Below are 22,023 nucleotides of genomic sequence, written 5' to 3' on the forward strand. Positions count from 1 at the left end.
AAGTCTTTCGTATGACTCGGTTGGGGATCGAACCCACGACCTCCCGCTTTCGAGGCGGACGCTCTAACCACTAGCAGTTGCCTTGAAGCTTTCCTACCAAGATTTGTTACATGCGAATCGAACTGCAGTGTAAATGTCAATTCTTAGCAGAGTAATAATTTCTTCACAGTTTATGACAGCTCATATTGAATGTCTTTTGTACACACACCAAGTACTCGACTTCAACGATCTGAGATTTACCAAAACAATAACAAATAAGAGTAACAAAACACTAAAGTAAGATGTTTTCAGAAACATACGTGATGAAAAGAAAAACAGCAATAAAAAAGCAAAACACCCCCAAATATTTTACACCACCCCCAAACAAAAAAAAAAACCATATAAAATTTCAAAGCATGATGTCCTCCAAAATATACTTGATCGAATAGTTTTTCCGTGTTCACACGCGTATTTGTCCAGAAGTAGTAGAGGACAAGATGGCTGCGCCCATGTAGACGTTGGCACGATATGAGTAGTTTTTAAATCTTTTAGGATAATTTAAGAAGTGCTTGTTAGCAAACATACTTAAATATAAAGATATTCTATATAGTAAAAAAATGGGCGACAAAGAGATGACTGAGATCGATGAGAATTTTAAGAATTACATAAATGACGATTCCTATGATAGTAACGTTTCTACATCAGCATTGGAAGAGTTATCAGCAGAAAACAACCTAAAGGGATTGTCTAAAGGCCAGCTTAGAAAGCTGCGAAAGCAGGAAAGATGGCAAGCTATTAAAGCCGAGAAAAGGTGCATCCCTACATCCCCACATCATATTGTGTCTCTTTAATCGTACAATGTAAGACATCGATCAGGATCGACGTCATATTGGCAAAATCTTGTTGATCTAGAAAAGGTTATTGTAAAAACATCTCCTAAGTCATGAACTTTTGTTCATCCAGCAGTTAAATAATCAAAATTTCGTGGAGATCAGTCCTGTTTACCTTCTGACCATTGTGTTTGATAATGAAAAATAATTAAAAATGCTTCGTACAATAAATTGGTAGTTTGCTATTGAGTATCTTACATAGAGAGATATGCTCGGAAAATTTAAAATTGAACTAATAAAATTGGTGTTCTCAGTAACATGGGACCTCAAGTCATATATGAATGAACTTAATGTATAATGCACAATTTTCCATTTGTGTACTCAGTTTACATGCCTATCGTTGTGTTGAACCCCTGTGCAGTGCCTCAGTTTTCACCCTGAATATACTTGTAGTAAATTACCAACAGATGTTCTTTTGTAAACCCAGAGGAATCAGTGAAATTAATGTAAAGGATGCAGTTAGACATAATCTGCAATCATCAATATTTATGTTCAAAGGGTGTGAAATGGTGAATTTGCAACCAAATTGTCAACTACCATCATTAAAATTGCCCCTCATTATACATGTCTGTATGAGCAAATGAGTATGAGCTAAGTTTTAGAAAATGTAGGACTCTAACATCCATAATCAATGGACTGAGTTTAAGGCTCATTGTTGGAGAGATTCAGGTGCAATAGTCACCCAGGTTTTGTCATTTCCCTCCATTATGCTGAGCGTTTTTATTGGTTTTAATGGCATTTTAACACATTCTTTGTTATATAATGGCATTTTAAGCTTAGTGTTAGGACTGGTCGGCCTGGTGTCAGGATAATGTGACTGGGTGCAGCATGATGCCCCAGTGCTCGACATTACTATAGACTGTCACACTGCAGACATCATAGCAACATGACTGAAAAATTGTTAAAGCTACGTTAAAATTCCAAATCACACACACACACCCTTGGAGTACAAGTCAGATGATCTACCAACTGAGCTACCTGTCATAGTTTTATCAGTAATTATATAGAATTCATCCAGTAATTCATACATGAACAACCAGTAAGTGAGAGAAATTAATGCTTCTGTAGCACACACAAGCATGGCTATCACCTGAAACATTAATGATCATGTGTGCACTACAGTAATAATTTTTCTAGTAAGGAGAAATATCCAGTATATTATCCTATTACTTGAAGAGCATCAGTGGTCTGTCTATAGTCACACAGTTTCGAGGTAAGATGATCACTAGATAAGTTAAATGACTGTTTGGTAGATTTAAAATCAGAAACAGTTATTCTTTTCATAAAGTTTAATGTGAATTCATTTGCTTCATTATCATTTCTTTCAGATTATTGAGTATATGCAACTTTTATGAAATTCTAAATTTTGTCCACTATGATGACTCAAATAGTATATCATCTTCCTATTTCCCATTACTTTGCCCAACCTTTGCAGGTAGCAGAAGTCTGATGTACATAGAGGGACATGTAACATTTGCATCATGAATTGGTTACCACATATTGTTTCTTATTTTTTACTCTGTGTGGTATTTAATAACTTAGCAGATGAAACAGCTAATTTTCAATATAAGCTACATTTTGTATCAGAAAATAACAGTGCACAGCATTCAGAGTAAACAATCATGCAGTAGCTGGTTCCATGCAGCAACTAGTGCAGACCCTCGAAAAACAACATATTCACTCACAGATGGTTCTCTGCCTGCATTACACTCACACTCCACAAAATGAATAGGGAGGACACAAATTTATTATATTCTGCATATTAACATGCATTGATCCGGCTAGAAAAAAAATAGAGGAGTGTTCCCCCTCCTATTAACCTTCAGTACCCTCTGTAACCTACTTGTCATTTCACTCTCCATAATGCTTTCTCCTCTATCTCCAGATCACTAAAATATACCTTGATTGTTTTCTATTTATTCCACTCTTTTGTGTTCATTTAATATAGGATAAATATATTAATGTGTTCTTTTCAATTTCTACTTCCAAAAAAGATGGATTATGATTACTGACATCATCATTTTTGTTGCCAAAAAATTACCTTTACCTTTGCCTAAATAAAAGTACCCATCCTGCTTAAAGTGCCCCTCTTCCCTTCGGTTTTGAAGAAATTTCTTTCTGGAATACTGATATGCATATTTGTTGATTCCCTTATTTTGGCCATGATAGTATTTGATTCATAAATTTGTTTAGGGAAGGCTGTCAGTTTCTATATTTTAGTATGTAACAGTGGAGCAAATATATTTAGATTCAAGCTTTGAATCATGGCCTCCAATTTTGACTCTTCAAAGTTAGACCTGTGTTTATTGCATCCCCCATCATGTAATTCTCTTAAGGGCACTGTTATATGAGTGAAAACCAACCAGGGTTGTTCTTAATTGAGTTTCTTTCTTATCAATAGAAAAGCTGAAAAGAAAAGAAAACAAGAGAAGAGAAAAAACTGCATTGAACAAGGAATAGATCTTGGACCTTCCCGGAAACAGCTTAAGTTCAACACCATGGAGAAATCAGACTGCAAACAAAGAGTGGTCATCGATTGTTCCTTTGATGACTATATGAATGAGAAGGTGAAATTCTGATTCTGAATGAAATACAAAGAACTATTCTTTTTTGTATTCTATTTGTGGTGCCATCATTACTAACACATTTCAGTAGTGGCTGTAATCGTTGTGGTGGTTTTAAATTCAACATAACATGGTGAAGACCAATAGGCATTCAGATCGTAGAATTGTTTAGCTTACATTTTAGTATGAAGTCATGTGTTAACCCAGTTACAAAGGACTTAATGTTTGTAATGTCAGTATTTTTGGCTGAGAAGGAACTCAGGCTCAAGAAACGGATGATTGCCAGACCACTTTACACCAAATTGTTCATTGAAATGCAACTTACAGTGACCAGATCCTGTTCTCAAGAAATTTATTTTTATAACATTGAACATCTGTGGATTAATTTGAAAAATATGGAGTTCTTTTCTTTTGTACATTTTTATAATTAGTCTTTTACTAGCATCCAGATTGTACATTAGTTGTTGTTGTTGTTGTTGTTGTGGGGTTTAACGCCATTTTTCAGCCCACGATAGGCTATGCATGGTGGTCAGTATTAATGGTGGAGGAAGAACCTGAGGATAACCCCGGAAAGAACCACCGACCCACGAGAAGCTACTGGCAAGCTTTCTCACATACCCACATTGGCTGAATCTGAGACTCAAACCCATGCAGACAGGTGAGATGGCAGTGATCCATAACAGAAAGCGCTTTAGACCACTCGACCACTCGGGGCCCCTGTACATTAGTAATGTTAGAATTAGATGTTAGTTAAATATACTATATATACTAACTTTTAAGGTGAGTCCAGCTACAAGCAGCATAGACCTTGATTTGCCTTTGGATAATACACCAGCAGATCAAGGTTTATGTTGTTTGTTCTACTGATTACCATATTGCATGTATTTTTTTGTACCCTTTAATTTTTTGTACACAATCCAGTTGTTAAAATAATAATTATTTAAATGTTTAATATTTTTTCACACATATCACTTTGTACTTTTCAAAAACTTTAATTTGAAATTATTGGACTTAAAATTTCTACTAAGAAGATGTATGTTTGCAAAAAGATCGAAAATACCATATTGCCATTTTGTTTTTATATAAATTAATGATTAATTGTTGGTGAGAAAATACAATGATTGATGCATAAGCTCTCTTGTTGTCATTACAATATCTCTACTGGTGTTTATTAGCAAATGGACAAAGGCCTTCACAGAACATATCTTCAAATATTATCATTAATTAGTTCTCTTTATTAAGTCCATGACCATAACAAAACACCATGTACATTTTAAAATGAGTTTGGATGCCCTTTGATGTTTTCTTATCCAACAAAAATTATATCTCAGTGCATGCTAAAGTGAAGACCACAGACCATTGGTCAACTAGTCTTATTGTTTCATTATAGGCATACAAAAGTAAAATATAAAAACCTATTCATTTTCTATCATGAATTTGAAAGTCACAGACTCTCTTAAATCAAATCGTAAATATACATATACTATTTTTTAAGTGCTTGTACTGTTTTGACTTGGATATAATTAACATTTTATTGCAAATCTATTCTACAATATACCCTCTATTGTTATCTTTATTGACGAGTTTGAATACCAAGTAATGCATATGATCACTTGTCCTTATAACATCTGCTGTTTGGACAACTGCTTCAATAGCAAATTGACAGATTTTCATTTCCCTAAAGAGAGCCTCATTTCTTTACTGGCAACCTCACTGATTTGACCTCTTCGGTTGATTCTTGCCCTCTATCTGGTTTCAACTGGAATAACCAAAGCGCTATACATGTTTAATTACCATGTAAATAATACTGCATAGCCATGTGGTTGTTGTGATAATGTATATCATAATTAAACACGAATGAATTGTTGATTTAGTGGTGTTAAATATAGTAGGGTAGTAGTACCTGAGGATCATCACAGTCGACAGTTAACTGAAAATAGTCTTTTGTCTCATTGCAAAAGCTATGAATAAAAACTGCCCTGAATAAATATGGTCTTGTACACTGCGATCTGTCAAGACAAGCACCTGAGATCACTCTGCTGCCTGGGACCCTAAACAATAATAATAATAATAGCAATAATAATGTAGATAATAATAATATTTGGTGCATTGTATTTGTTCAGAAACCAATTTTGAATGGTAAACCTGTGTACAGAGGTCACCTATTAATTTTCCCATAGGTGGCTGCTATTACAGGTTTGACTATATTGTATTTAAATTGTGAGGTTCAGATAATGTATCAGTTTTATTTGCAATTATCATAACATTTTACTTGAACATGTATTTAAATCTCTCTGTTTATAGTATATCAACATTTACAGATATCAACATTTGACTTGAATAATGTGCATAACTATAAAATATAAACATTTTACTTGAATATGTATCTTCATATACCATATTTACCATAAATATTGGGACACAATAAATTATTAATTTTTTCCCTGTCATAGAACTTATGGTGAAACTTTTTTCACCTAGATCATATGTCCCAAGACTTAAAAAACTAAATAAATTTGTATTGAATTTATGTCCCTCACCCACTGCACGTTACAATAAAATATATAACAGACATGATTTTTCTCCTGTCTTGAATCAGTTTTTTCTTGTTATAGTCTGGTTTTTATATCATCTCTAATCCAGTTTTAAAAAAAAACAGTCTGTCAAGTCCCATTCTGCAATGACCCTTGTAAATTATTAGTTCCATATATTAAGTAGCGCATGACTCTCCTAATGGGTATTATGATTGGTCAAAGGTTTAAATTCAGCCATTGAATCTTCATGTAATGGATACTGATGGCAATGGAAAGAAGAAGCATGCTTGCAAAACATGGCATACCAAGTTGTTGAGAGAGAAACAAAAAGTTTAGATAAAGGTTTAAAAAAACGTATGGCAATAGTAATGGCTGGAGTGAAAAGTTGATGGAAATTTAGTTGGTCAGTTTAATAGAAAATTGAATGCTAGAGGACTGTCATTTTGTGACCTCTGCAAGGAAGATCTGAATTACAGTAATCATAGTTGGAAGAGTTTGGAACAGTGTGTATGTGTGTGTGATTTGGATTTTTAACTTAAGCGTTAACAATTTTTCATTCATATCACTACGATGTCTGCAGTGTGGCAGTTTATATTGATGTCTAGCACTGGGGCATCATGCCGCAGACATGTAGCATCTTGTCCCAAGCAGTCACATTATCCTGACACCAGGCCGACCAGTCTTAACACTAACCTCTCAGTGCTGAGTGCCAAGCGAGGCAGCTGTTAAGTACCATTTTTGTAAGTTTTTGGTATGACTCAGCCAGGGATCAAACCCACAATTTCCCACATCTGAGGCAGACACTCTAACCACTAGGCTACCAGAGCAGGTAGTTTGGAACAGCACCAACAAAAGAAGTTGCACACAGAAAAATTGAAGTTCAGAAGGCATCTGGAAAAAGTGCATTTAATTACTATAAGAAGAAAGATTTCTTGCATGAGAGAACAGATATAGCCCTCTGTCAGAATATGCGCACTGCATGTCGCCAATACAAGCACCAGCTTGAAAGGAAAAAAAGGGCTCTCATTGAGAAAGAAAAGAAATGATTTCACATTGAGCCAAAAAAGTCAGTGGTGACAAAAAGGAAGGCTAAAAAACATTGGCCAAAGCTGCAAACAGAGCTCCACTGGCATATCAACAGGTTGTGTCCATCGGAAAAAAAGACTGTAGGGTTTAATGCCATTTTTCAGCACACGATAGGCTATACATGGCGGTCAGTAGTAATGGTGGAGGAAGAACACGGGAAAACCCCGGAAAGAACCACCGACCCACGAGAAGCTACTGGCAAGCTTTCTCACATACCCACATTAGCCGAATCTGAGACTCGAACCCACGCAGACAGAGGTGAGATGGCAGTGATCCGTAATGGAGAGTGCTTTAGGCCACTCGGCCACTTGGGGCCCCTTACAGATTTGTTATGAAAAGAGAGAAACATAATATATTTGATGCAAAAATTGAGAAATTATTGTGACTTGATTATGATGTGAACTCTGGCATGCACATGAAGTAACTTAAGTATCAATAGTATTGGAGAACAAATTAATGTGACTATAAATATTGTGAAATTATTGAAGTCAAATTGAACATTTTTGGTAAGTTTTTTAGTATTTCAAATGATTGTTTGGGTTTATTTTATGATCATAAGTTGCACCAGGAGCAGTTTTTTACGAGTGTCAAATGTGTTTTTGGCCGGGGGCCTTTGGTACCCTGGACCCCCACATCAGGGGTGCTGCCCCTCGAGACCACTTTGGGGGAGGATCCCCAAGCACCCCTTGCAATTTTGTCAGCTTTTTTTATGGAAGACCAAAATCATGTCTGATATAAACAAAACACTTATTTCATATTAGAAAGAAAGAAACTAACATTGTAATCTTATCATTTATCCTTTTTTCATCATGAGCATTAAAGAATAAATATATATCCATGAACTCTGTATATGTAGCATAGGCTTCCATACTGTAGCATGTATTGCTTATGTCCGATAACACACAACACATTCATTGACATGAACATTGAGAAACCAATTGTGTTTGGTTGTGCTCAAAGGTTTGAATATGTTATCTCACTGAAAACGGGATCCAACAGAATCACAAATGAGAGAGAAATAATCAACTGTTATTTTGAAAACAACTGTCATTCACGCATGACACGGTGTTATGTGCAAAATAATCAAGATTGAATTTTATCCAGGTCAACTATATGACAGTATTTCACTAATAAAAATAATTATTTGACAACAAATTCACTTGAGTGTAAGTGACAATCTTTTCGCTATCACAGGTTACAAAAGTATCATTAAAGCAAGTTACTGTTTATACTATTTACCTGCAGACATCAAGGCCTGTTTGTACTGTAACAACAGATGCCAAGCCAATACACACCCAGGTGGTGAATAAACACAACTGGCAGTGAGCAGCAAACCCATTCTTTGAAGTTACTGACAGGATATCAAAGACAAAGGTTATTTTTATTACAAAGCAAGCCGATCTCAGAAGCCTACTGTAGACACTTTGAAGCCGGTTTTTCTGTTTTTAAAAGATATCCATACAAAGTTTAGTTTACATGTATTGCAAAGCAAGCCGACCTTGGAAGTCGGCTTTGGATTAATTTAAGTGTGCTGATTTTTTGTTGTTGGAATATACAAAGATGGCCAAGATATGGAAGCTAGCTTTTGTTCCTTTTCGCCTGTATTTATGGTAATTGTGAAAATAAATTGAAACAATCAAATGATTTTTAAAGTGACCCAATATAGTGCTTCATGCATGGACATGAAAGACCCAGCATTGCACAAAAGATTTGGAGAAATCAAAATCATTTGATGAATTCATGAAGGCAAGAAGAGAAGTAGATGATTTTGCTGACAATATGATCAAAAACATGGATGAAATTCTTGTGTATTTTGATCTCATTCCTGGATGAACTGATGATAAAATTGGGGTCAAAAGTGTGAGAATTAGCACGACTGGTACAGATTGGAAAAATCTGACTTTAGTTCTTGCAGTTTCTGCATCAGGTGATTTGTTGCATCAAACAATAATTTTTCAAGTTATGAGAAAGCTAAAAAAAATATTCATGCACCAAAAGAATGGATCAAACATGTGCAGGAGAAGGGTTGTGTTGATGAGATGATGCAGCAGTGGATTAAAGAGTTTTATCTCAAGCACAGTTTTATATTTTTTAAAATAAAATTTCAGTTGGAGTGCATATTCTGAGAATGTAATTTTCAAATGATTTTAAAGGTGTTCCACAACTTACTACTAAAAAATGATGTGTCCCAGAACATACAGTGCACAAAAAAAATTACTTTCAAAATTAATTTATGGTGTCCCAACAAATATGGTATCCCAACATATGTGGTAAATACGGGATATCATATGAAAACTTTACCTTTAGATTTGCAAAAATCTCTATAAAAGATATAGAATATCAACTTTTTTGTAAATCTCCTTATAAAATAATAACATTTTGCTTGAACATGGGTATTACTCTCTCTGCATAAAATATGAACATTTTACTTTAAAATGAGTATAAATCTCGACAAAGGATATAAAATATAAATATTTTACTTGAACATTTATATAAACCTCTGTATATAGAATATTTTACTTCAACATATGTATTAATCTCTATATGTAGGATATCAACATTGTACTTGAAGATGTGTATACATTTCTATATACAGGATATCAACATTGTACTTGAAGATGTGTGTACATTTCTATATACAGGATATCAGGATGCTTGTGCAACAGATTCAACATAGCTACTCGGCTAACAGAAGAGCAGCAAGCCCACTTCAGGTACATGAAGAATCTTGTCTGCTGACCTAAAATTCACTATGGAAGATGCAGCCATTTTAATGTTAGTAACATTAGGTATTCGATGGAGCAAACATTCAATAAAAATCTTCTTTGCCAACATAGAACCTAGTCAGAATAAGTTGAGGTCATACATGATGTTATGTTTGGTGTGTGTGTGTGTGTGTGTGTATACACATGCATGCATATGTGTGTACATGCACATGTGCACAGTTTTAGTTGAAGTTTTCCAGCACTTGTAGCCCAGTCTCTCCTTACCTGATTCGCATCATACCTGGAATATAAATATCTTTGCATATTTCCATTCTCAAAGTACCACAAGTGACCATCAGTTGCTAATACACAAACTGAGTGCCAGTTTATTATCTTGACCAACAAAAAACACATATCAGGGATAAAAGACATTAAACTTGATCAGGACTTGTTACATGTAAGTACTTTTGCATATTTACTCAACTTGCATAATGACTGGGTGCATTGTATGACTAGTCTGATGCAGATTGTTTTTGGGTTTTTTCTTTATTTCAAGCAGAGTTAATTTATTGATATTATATTTTAAACTTTACCACATGATCATAATCATTATAGTATATATGTGGGTCAATTATGACCATATATGTGTAAGAAGAGAGAGAAAATTTAAGTGTGCAGTATGGAATTATACATTTTATTTGTTAAATAATACATTTTCAAATATCAAGGATAACTTGATGAAAGGCTTCTTAACTCCAGACAGCAGTGTTATAAAGAGACCCAAGAGTATCATCTCAATATCCTGTCTCTTACTACCACTCTTGTCCTGGGTTCTGCCTCTTAACTCCAGACGATAGTGTTATAAAGAGACCCAAGAGTATCATCTCAATATCCCTGTCTCTTACTACCACCCTTGCAATGGGTTCTGCCTCTCTATGGGATCAATAGATTAAGAATTATAGTGGGGACACATTTTGATAAAAGATTTTGGTCAAGTTATTGTTCTCACTTATATTTAAATAACCAGTTTACTTTGTTTGGTATAATGTAATCACACACTGACCATGTTGATTTGACTTTTGTCCATTGGTCCAGTCCCTGGGTGGAGCCAAGAGATCACTATGTTGGACACAGTTGGTCATTCAACTCCTATGATTTAGATAACTTTTTGAATAACATATGATCCATATTCCATGTTCTCCTTATACTGTTTTGTCCTGTGTGTTATCATAGGGATTTATACAACCATGTGTTATCATAGGGATTTATACAACTGTGTGTTATCATAGGGATTTATACAACCATGTGTTATCATAGGGATTTATACAACCGTGTTATCATAGGGATTTATACAACTGTGTGTTATCATAGGGATTTATACAACCGTGTGTTATCATAGGGATTTATACAACCGTGTGTTATCGTAGGGATTTATACAACCGTGTGTTATCATAGGGATTTATACAACTGTGTGTTATCATAGGGATTTATACAACCGTGTGTTATAATAGGGATTTATACAACCGTGTGTTATCATAGGGATTTATATAACCGTGTGTTATCATAGGGATTTATACAAACGAGACAGGTGTTTAGTGTGCCGTTCATGGTAATCATTTCTTTGCCTCTTATAAACTCTATATAACAATATCATTCCTGCCCTTGAGTCAAACCCCTGATTGTGACCATGTGGTTTTGGGGTTAGGTGTTTCGTTATAGCCACAGCTGATCTGAGAGGCAGAGGTGTAGCGTCTTGCAAAGCTGTTGACAATATACAAATCAGAAATTGTTTCTTTTGTTTAAATATGTTTGACAACCATATTTTAGGAAGAAAATGTATTAAACTTTTGGCACTGCAGATTTTTAAAAAAAAATCTTTCTTATATAATCCATTTTAGCTCTATGTGTGTGGAGTTCATGGCAAAACTAAGAAGAGACTGGAGGAAATAGGGGACTTCAAGAATTGGGATGTAAGTAGAGTTTCCCGGAGTACCATATTTCTGACTCATCATTAATAATCAATGGGGGGATGAGGGTGGAGGAAATATCTCCGTAATATTTTGGATATGGATGTACCACATGGAGACCAAAAAAATGTATACAGTCAATTTTACATCATATTTCTATACTTCTAATATTCAGTCACATAATTTGCTAAATGTAGGTAATTATATTCTAGAAACCTAGCTGATCCTTACATAAGCATTTGCTTCTTCTTATTCATCTTCTTCTTTGTATTTGTTTTATAATTATGATTGAAATGCAAGAAAAACAAATCATATTCAGTTATGCCTGATAAAATCACAAAAGCACAAATGTTTGAACTTTAATAATAACAGTTTTCTTGCACAGTTAATAGTTTTCTCTCACACAGTTTGCTTTTTCCCCATTTTGTTTTTATTATTCATAATACAGTGGAACCCCTCTATAACGCGATAATTGGGGTCCAAAAATTTGAATCACGTTAATATCGAGGTCGCATTAATACTGGGTTTTACAGTATTTTACTTTTTTCCAAGAACAACTCATTGGCACATATGCGTGCATTCATGTCTAATGTGTATGATGAATAGGGTATCAACACCATTTACTATCGTGCCGTCATGGCATGCAGTTCATCTATAATGCATGTAATTCCATTGAAAAATTGCAAACATATTTACAATATTTAATATAAAAAAATTCCCAGATCATTGTGTCTGAATTCAGCGTCTAATATACAGTATGAACAGAGTATCAACACCGTTTACTTGCCGTCTGATATCGTACCATCGGGGCTTGCAATTAATCCATAATATATGTAATTCCATTGCCAAAATTGTATAAATATTTAAACTATTCAATAATTTTGTCACACATCATTATGTGTCTAAATTCAATGTGAAAAATTAACAGCAAAATTAGGTTAAGAAAGACAAAGTACATGTACGGTTCATTATGTTCCAGGGTCTATGAGCAGTGTCTGTGCAAATTTCCTATTGCAAAATTTTTTCTCATATACGTTTCCGTGTACATTTATCCATTGCAGATTTCCAATAATTAACGCTTGTATGCCTATTCATTTGAACGACTACAGCAAGAATAATTAACAATCAACACATGCTTTCAGCCTGCATATAACTTTTACTTCAGATTTTGTGAATATCAAAGAAAAAAAAAAAACATGTGAAAACTACTATACTAATCACTGTGCAAAGTGCAGAGAACGACTTGCGTTTGTAAACTTGCTTTTCCATAACGGTAAAATATTTTTATAAAAAATAGAAAATTAATAACAAGTTCATGAACAAACACCATACCCATAAAACCTGAGAACTAAGTGCATAGGCCTGCGATGGTCATGAGTCACGTTTATAAAAAATTTAAGCTGAATGCATGTACAATTTCATATCCTTTCAGTTTCTAGCTAATAAAGACATTATTTACTGGTCAACTGATTGCGTCTAATAACACCGCCAAGCCCAGCAAATATCATGGGGGCTTTTTTTTTTTATGTTTATCAAATTGTGAGAATCTTTTATCAACCACCGCATTGTCTGCTGCTTGGTTGTGTATGCAGTTAAAGAAGAAATACATGTTATCTATTGTTTGAGCAATGATTATATACAGAATTAATTGAAGACAATCACAAAGACGACTTACTGACTTTACTCATGGACCAGTAATAAGTAACATTTCCGATAATGTTTATTTTGGCGTAACACATCAAGAACCTGGTGATATTGTTAAATTTCAGAAGCTACACCACGATCATATTATATTAAAATTTATATGCGAACTCTTCCCCAAAATGATAATAAACATTTGACAGACTATTTCTCATACTTTAAAAAAAAAAAATCCCAGTACGAGAAAAATACACAACCATGTATTTAACATTTCAGGAACCACGCCACGATCATATTAAATTGGAATTCATATGCGATCTCCTCCCCATAATGATACTAATTTATTTATACACTATTTCATGTACTTTAAACAAAAAATATTTTTTTCATGTGCGAATATATGAAATTTCGGGAGCCACGCCACAACCACATTATATCCAAATTCATGTTAAAGTGTGGCACATTATAGCGTGGTTGCACTGTATCATATTGCAGGAAGTTGGTATTTATAGACCTAGCCATTTGCCCAATCCTGCCAGGGTCAAAATGGAATGAACAAATAAATATAAAACATTGATGTTTAGACAGGAGCTTATATTTCAAATCATGATCCTGTGGTTCAGTTAAATGACTTGGAGCTGACAGACCTGAGCAAATTAATTAAGGACCTATTACCTTGACTGTTCCAGTGACCTGAATAGTTAGAGCATCTTTCTTGGATGCAGGAGGTCGCGGGTTTTAACCCCCAGCTGAGTCATACCAAAGACATAAAAATGGTACTAGCAGCTTCCTCGCTTGATGTTCAGCATTAATAAGTTAGGTTTAGGACTGGTCGGCATAGTATCAGGATAATGTGACTGGGTGGGACATGATGCTACATGTCTTTGGCATGATGCCTCAGTTCTAGACATTACTATAAACTGCCACACTGCAGACATTGTAGCGATTTGACTGAAAGATTGTTAAAGTGACATTAAAAATCCAAATCACACACCTATTACTTTATTTATATTCTGAATAGTAGTGACCTATTTGTTCACCTATAATTGAAGACTTGATGTACTGCCAGACTTTAAAAATAGCTGTATATAGGTAAGAAACTATCATCATCAGGCATTTCCATTGTATGGGAAGTCACACACACACACACACATCTTCTGTGTTCAAACTTTTGAATATACATCATAGTCTTGTATTCATCATATTTTGCAAAGAGGGATACTTTTTAGTTTAGTTACTTTCAATTTCAGTGATTTGAGTACCACGATAAAGTGAATACAAATCTGTCAGGTCTGTGCTTTGTCGTTCAAATGGCATCCATTCCCGCCATCTAGTAAATAATTTAAATAGGGAGACTCTTGATATTAGTAATGTCCCATACTCAGAGCATAAATATCATAAATATACTTTGAATATGGGGAACTACTAATAGTCATGAATTATCTAAAGCAAGACAGCAACCTTTTCAGAGATACACGTCAATACGTACCTTTTCCTTACTTCCATTTGTACCAAAACTGCAGCCAAACATAAAATATAATACAAACATATTTATTCAGCCAGGTAAACAACATTGACAGACACTTCAGTTTATGGTGGGTTATATTTTTATTTACTGGGAATATTTTCAGATTATTAAAATCCAAATAAATATAGATACTGTGTAAGTGTTGTGTAGTGAATGCTGTCATGAAAGAGATAAATTCAGTGCATACCATAATGCATTTCTGAATAGGATAAGTAGCATGAAAATGTAAAAAATATTTGAATTGTCAATATTTGTATGTACGTGGATTTCCAGTATTACTTCTAGATATATAAAATCTTTTTATTTGTCAAACTTAGGAGATGACCCTTACTCTGGATGAATAAAATTGTCAGTAAAATGAGTATCAACTTATAAGCAAGTATAAATGGTACGATTTAATTTATAGTTGTACTAAAATTTATATCTAATAAAACTGTCTAATGATAAGCCCATCTTCTCTTATCCATAGGTTTACAAGGAATCCACACACACACACCATTTTTACAGAAGAAAAACCTGTAATAACCTTTTTTGTCCTGCCGCAGATGTGGAAAGGGCATATAATGTTACCCATGTCCAACTTTGAATCCATCACACCTAGGTTTAGTTTTGCATTTGGGTCAGATTCTTTTGACACTGTTTGCCATACATTCATTGTATGTAGATGCTTCTTCAAATCTTATTAAGTACAACACCATCTTTCAAAAGATCGGTCATGGACCTAAATTTTATGCATCAATGACTGGTTAATTCATGCATTTAGGTGAGTTTTTTTGGGGGACATTATTGGTGATAAAGGCATGCAACTTCGTGTGGCGATATTCCTTAGTATAATGTCACCTTTGCAAAAATATATCTCTGTGACCTACATTCCATGCTTCAGTGACATAGGTGAAAGTTTGCATTTAGGTGTTTTTCTGGTATTCTATAAAAGACCCCAAGACATGCAGCTTGTCTTGTAGATTCATCATGGTGAGTATATACCATCTTCAAAGAGTAGTTTTATGTTTAGGTTACTTTCTCAGGCGTTATTGACTATAATGCATGCAGATATTTTAGTTGATGTTTCTTAGCGAGTACAATTCCATCCCACCAAAATTAGATCACTTTGGCCAGTATTTCATGCCTCTTTAGCTCTAGTTTTGCACTTTAGTAGTTTCTCATGCACCTTTGACTACATGATTGTAATAATAATAATAATGTGCATTGTACATACAGGAGGGTGACAGTACATTCAGGTTCAGTAAGTGCATTTTGAGTGGTGGATTTTCAAAGCCATAGTTTAGCAGGTGTTAAAAGATAGTTGTCACTTTTGGTGGGAGCAGCATGAGTATTAAGATTTTGAATGATACATCATAAAGTGATTTGCAGGCATGAGTCCATGTCTTGTGGAATCCTTGTTAGACTTTATTTTTGTTAGGTTAACAGTTGTACCTTGCATCTGATGATAATTTAGATTTAATTGGTTAAACAGGAGAACCAAAAGAAACCTACCAGCCAATAGGAGCCACCAAAACAACTTCATTACCAGTGTGTTATCCAAGCCCTTTTAGCGACTTTGAGAGGCATTTGCTGAAATCTTTTCTTGGAGTTGAGATTTGTTCCAGCATAGTGATCACTGACGTTTCTTCGTTTATGTAATTCTTTGTAGGTTCACTTCAGAGAAGAGAACTATGAGGCTGTCTTTTGTAAGGAGTCCATTGTTTACCTGTCAAGCGAGTCGGCCAATGTATTAGACCAACTTGATGAAAAGAAGTGCTATGTAATTGGTGGACTTGTGGACCACAATCACCATAAGGTAAGTAGCATTGTTATATTATGTGACAAGAAAGCTGGCAACATTTTAAAAACTTTATAAACAAGTTTACAATTTACGTTTAGGTGTACTTTATTTCATGGTAACTAAGCCCAGCAAATGTACCCAAATTCATTTCCTCAGAAAATGTAAATTATCAAAATTAAAACCACCCATATCTTGAAAAGTATGTGCAGCTTTCATAAAGCTATATCATGAATGACAGCAACCAAAATGACAAGAGCAACTGCAGTGTCTCGTTATTGCAAATCCTGACATGTTCTTCCTACAATTCCAATCCTCTCCATAACCGTGTTCCTGCCACTCACCCCATCCACAGACTGGGACACATGGATCATAAAGCAAAATACATCACATATATAATGCTTCTTCCTGGTATGACTCCATATTTAGAGCTTGTCAATAAATATTTGAAAATGAAATTTGTTAAAATCTGACCTTGGATTCCCTCCTAAGGACCCCAGGAGTGGGGGCCAAGGATGATACCCCTTTTTGAGGATGGCTACCCCAGAGGCAACATAACTACCAAGTTTCATTAATTTCCACTTGGCATGGATTGCTCAATGCTCAATGGACAGATTTGATTATAATAATAGCTGCAATGCTTTTTTAAACATATTGGGATTCAAATTTTCATAAATCATTGAACAGTTCTCATTCACATAAAGCAATTCGCATATGTAGCATTTAGCAAACTGCATGCAGCAAATAAAAACCCATGTTAATTGGACTAACGTAAATAAAATTTTTTTTACCTAGATGCATACACAATTTGCAAGATGCATCTCACTTGAGCATATAGCACAAAATTCAAAAAGCATTGTGCAATGTGCATTTCACTCCAACTTTCGATAATGATAAAATATGTTATAAATAAACCCACTTAGTAATAGCAAAACATTTTTATGGCAAACAAGCGTTGACAAATGTAAAAAATGAAAATCATCCATAAGAAAGTTGATTTTTTTTCTCTCCTAAAAGAAAAGGCACAACAACATAAAATTAAGTTTTCATAAGGAATTATTATCATTGTCATTGATGTAATTGTTGCATGTATGGTCAGAAAGCTTGATGACCACCGCTTCTGTCAATAACATATACCTTATTTACCGTATGTTTTTGGACTGCAACAAATAATTACTTTTTTTGTCGTCCGAATACATATTAAATTCTTAGGTGTCCAAAAACATACAAGTAAAGATAGATCCCCCCACCCATCCATAACAAATTTACCATTAGCTGTATGACGACTTGCTGCCATGAAGTAAAACAAGTGTTTTGTCTGACACCACAGAAAGGATAACGAATGAAAAACAGGCGTTACTTTATTTTGTCTGTTTGATAGATGTCCATCCACCAGAAAACACAGCCATAGATCTATTAGAGCCTCGCTTGTGTGCATATTTTCCAAAAGAACCGCCATATTACTAATCTTGCAATCTACAGTTTAACCTCTGCTAATCAGTGGTCATTAAAATCTACATTACAAATGCACACAAGCTTTATTTCTGTGTAATCAAGATATTAATACAAACTAAATAAAAAGATTTTGGAATTATAGTTCTTAAGATATTTATGACAGAAACAGTATCGAGAGTAGAAATACCGGTACATGTATGATGGCTAATCTTAGAGCACCAAGGGTGAGAGGCTCCATATGGGATGAGTGTTGTATGTACGCCTAGGAAGGGTAAAAATAACAAGCAAGTTGCAATGTACGAGTCGGCATGATTAATATGTTGGTATTTTTTAAAATAAAGGTGATCTATTTGTTGTGATTCCCTATTTTTTTCCACCTAGCCGAGGGTACCTTCAAAATGAGCAGAGCTTGCCGATTTGAAACAAATGACTGCACAAAGACTGTTTTGATGCATGTCAGATATTTCAAGGTGTCTAGGTGATAATTGTTAGTAATATAACTTGTGGGATTTCTTTGACAGGTGTGTTCGGAAATAAAAGACAACCATCTGGATTTCATTGAAAGAGCACACAATGTGTACTGAACATTTAGCATCCACAATCAATATTTATCGTCTACAAAGAGGTTTATTACCTGTAGAACAATAACTATGTTTAAACCTTGGTATATATTGCCTTAGGGATAAGGGGTTTGTTTTGTTGCACAATGCTAATGAATTTTACTCATCCATACTGACTCTCTGATGTATTGTTTAATGATATAAAGCAGAGGTCATAACTGTCACACTTATTTGAAGTGGTTTCGTGTGTAACAATGTCTCCACTGATAACAAATCATATTTTTGTTAGCTAAATCAAGCAATTAAAATATAAAGTATAAGTAAAATACCCACCACTATCAGAAGTTTATATACTGGGTAGCTGTTGTTGTGAAACATAATATTGTTAGTACTGTAATAATTTTGATGGATAAGTTTATCATACGTTATGCAACAAGTGAGGAAGCACTAGAGGGACTCTCCCTTGCCAAAATCGTCTCCAAAGAGGCCAGTATGCTGTCCACAGAAGCGACATCGAATTAATGATTCTGAGGATGCATCACAAAAAGAACCGCCTACGAAGAAAGCTGCTCTAGATGATGAATCTGATTATCTTGAACCCAGGAGTGCTCCACCCGGTTCTGTATGTGGTCACTATAAACATTATACATTAAAGCAAAAGTAGGATATCGTTAACAATGCAAAACGTCTGGGAATTAGACATACAGTGGAAAAATTCAAGATTCCAAAATCCACGGTGAGTACCTGGATGAAAATTTACTTTTCTGTAGATCTAAACTTGAACAGTCATTTGCCTAAGTGTGGATGACCCACTTCATATGGACAAGCTATGGATGATAAGATAGCTCAGTGGGTGCTCACTCAGTGTCACTTACAAAATTCCAGTCAGTGTTGAGAGAATATGTATATATACCAACGAGCTTGTCTCAACAGAATTTCCGGAGAGCAAATTCCATGCCAGTCATTCTTGAGGAGGGAGTTTCATGAAAAGACATGGGTTTGTGCTCAGAAGCAGGACCTCTCTTGCCCAACGTTTACCCAATGATTTTGAAGAAAAGATTGGTTTCCACAAGTTTGTGATGGATAGATGTGAGGAGGACAAGTTTGACAAAATGTTTATTATTAACATGGACGAGACACCGATGTACTTTGATCTTGTGCCAGGGAAAACAGTGTACAAACAAGGAACAAAAAGCATTCTGATTCATACAACTGGAGCAGAGAAGAGACACATTACTGTCGTTTTAGCCATTGCAGGTTCTGGCGACGTATTACCCCCAATGGTTATTTTCAAGGGAAAGAGACATCTAGATCTGAAGGCACCAAAAGGGTTGATTATCACAGTTCAGGAGAAAGCATGGATGGACAGAATGCTAATGCTGCAATGGATTGAATAAATTTATTTGCCATTCACCAGAAGATAGCGATCACTATTAGTTATGGACTCGTTCTGGGCTCACATCACTGATGACATGAAGAAACAGTTTGCAGCACAGAAATGTGCCAGCAATAATACCAGGAGGTTGCACATCCAAGTTGTAACCTCTTGATGTGAGCATCAGTAAACCTGTCAAGAGCTACCTCCACTGCAGCTGGATGGAATGCATTAAAATCATCTGATAAAAGCAGCGGATCGAGACAGCCAGCAAACAGACTGTATTGGACAAGGTTGTAAATGCCATGGACACATTGAAGGAAAAGCACACAATGATAATTAAATCTTTCAAGGTGTGAGTCATCAGTGTCAGTCTGAGTGGAAGTGAAAACGCACTGATAAGAAATGACAAACAGTTAAACATTATGGACAATGATAGTTATAAAGAATTTGAGGGCTTTTCGCCAGAGGCCCTAAAAAAGGCTATGGACAAGCTACTTGAAATTGAATAATATATTTAAATATATTACAGCATGAAATCATATTTCATTTCATTCTTTGATATTGCTATTTATTGTGTATGACTTAATATAAAAATGTTTATCAATCTATCTGTACATACATACATACATACATACATACATACGATTAAGAATTTAAAATTAAATTAGTTCATGGAAGTTCATGATCACATTAAATAATTGGTGACCAAATGAAGCGAACTTTGTATCAGTTAAATTAACAACAAACACGCTGTGAATTTTTCATTAAAATGCTGCAGCAGATCTTCTTAGATTGTGTCCGAAAACATAAATTGTAGAAAAAATTATAGCAAAGCAGCGTCCAAAAACTTACAAGGCATTTAAATATTATATTTTCCCCCAAAAAACGGTGTCCAAAGCAAATGGTGTCCAAAACATATGGTAATTATGGTAGTCTTGCTAGACAGGTTGTCACTCAGTAGAGGTCATCACACTAAGTACCAAATTTGATCCATGCATTAAGGGTGTCTCATAAAACTGAGATCTTTCAAGAATTGGTAGGCAGGTATTATTGAATAAAATCATTTGGCAGTAAGGTCAAAGGTCATGGTCACTACCGTAATGTTAAAGGTTATGGTCACTACTGGGAGTTGTTGGGGAAGAAAAGGCTGTGGATATTGCTGAATTTTTTGGTATTTATTATTGCAACTTCTTTCTCTTTCAGGGACTATGTCACCGACTTGCAGAAGAGAAACACATAGCTCATGCACAGCTGCCCATTTCCCAGTTTATGGACCTGAAAACCAGAAAAGTCCTCACTGTAAACCATGGTAAATTTGTTGTTTGTATGATTCATTTTATTTTTTGTTCTTCAGTTTTACCATAAACCAATCAAATCCTCATTTAAAATTTATTTTATATAATGTTTAGATAATATACCAAGATACCAGCACAAATGTTAAAGAGATTGGAATCTGTTTGCATTCAAGTCATCTTTGCTTGTGTTAAGAACAATATAGTTTTTAATTAGATTATGAGATTTTTAGCTAGAATGTAGCTGTAATTAATGTTATTGTGTCCTGATTAATTCCAAATATATTATTTTATGTTCCTTTTCACCTGAGCTGTAGTATCTTCTAGATCAATTACAAAATGAATTGCCTTACAGAATTATAATTAATGACCCCATTTTATTATTCAAGAAAGAGTGCCCTACAGAATCTTCAAAAAGATTGTCCAAAAGGTCATTACTATCTCATTCATGTGAGGCAGTACTGACTGTTTTGTGAAGCAGGGTAGATATTTTCAGTTGGACATGGAAATTGTTCCCTACCAAGAGATAGAACAAAAAACATCCACAATGCAAAAAAGTCAAATAGATTAGCTCAGCCTATATTGTATGTGAAATTGTTTTATTGTGAACCAGTAATAACAAGTCCAGCTTCATGATCGTGGGTGAGATGAGTAGCTTACTTGT

General features: G+C 34.7%; 1 protein-coding gene across 1 annotated transcript in view; it reads left to right on the top strand.

Moving 5' to 3' along the window:
• Positions 1-470: 470 nt before the first annotated feature.
• The window catches only part of LOC149803207 (tRNA methyltransferase 10 homolog A-like), a 29,339-nt gene continuing 7,786 nt past the window's right edge, over positions 471-22,023 (top strand). Inside the window, exons 1-6 of the mRNA XM_089952834.1 lie at positions 471-790; positions 3,271-3,436; positions 9,696-9,767; positions 11,657-11,728; positions 16,546-16,692; positions 21,271-21,376. Of these exons, the coding sequence (XP_089808960.1) occupies positions 597-790; positions 3,271-3,436; positions 9,696-9,767; positions 11,657-11,728; positions 16,546-16,692; positions 21,271-21,376 (757 nt within the window). The 5' untranslated portion in view covers positions 471-596. The remainder of the gene's footprint in view (positions 791-3,270; positions 3,437-9,695; positions 9,768-11,656; positions 11,729-16,545; positions 16,693-21,270; positions 21,377-22,023) is intronic.

The sequence above is a fragment of the Sinohyriopsis cumingii genome, chromosome 3 (genome assembly GCF_028554795.1).
Source record: "Sinohyriopsis cumingii isolate HCF-2022 chromosome 3, ASM2855479v2, whole genome shotgun sequence".
Lineage (NCBI taxonomy): Eukaryota > Metazoa > Mollusca > Bivalvia > Unionida > Unionidae > Sinohyriopsis > Sinohyriopsis cumingii.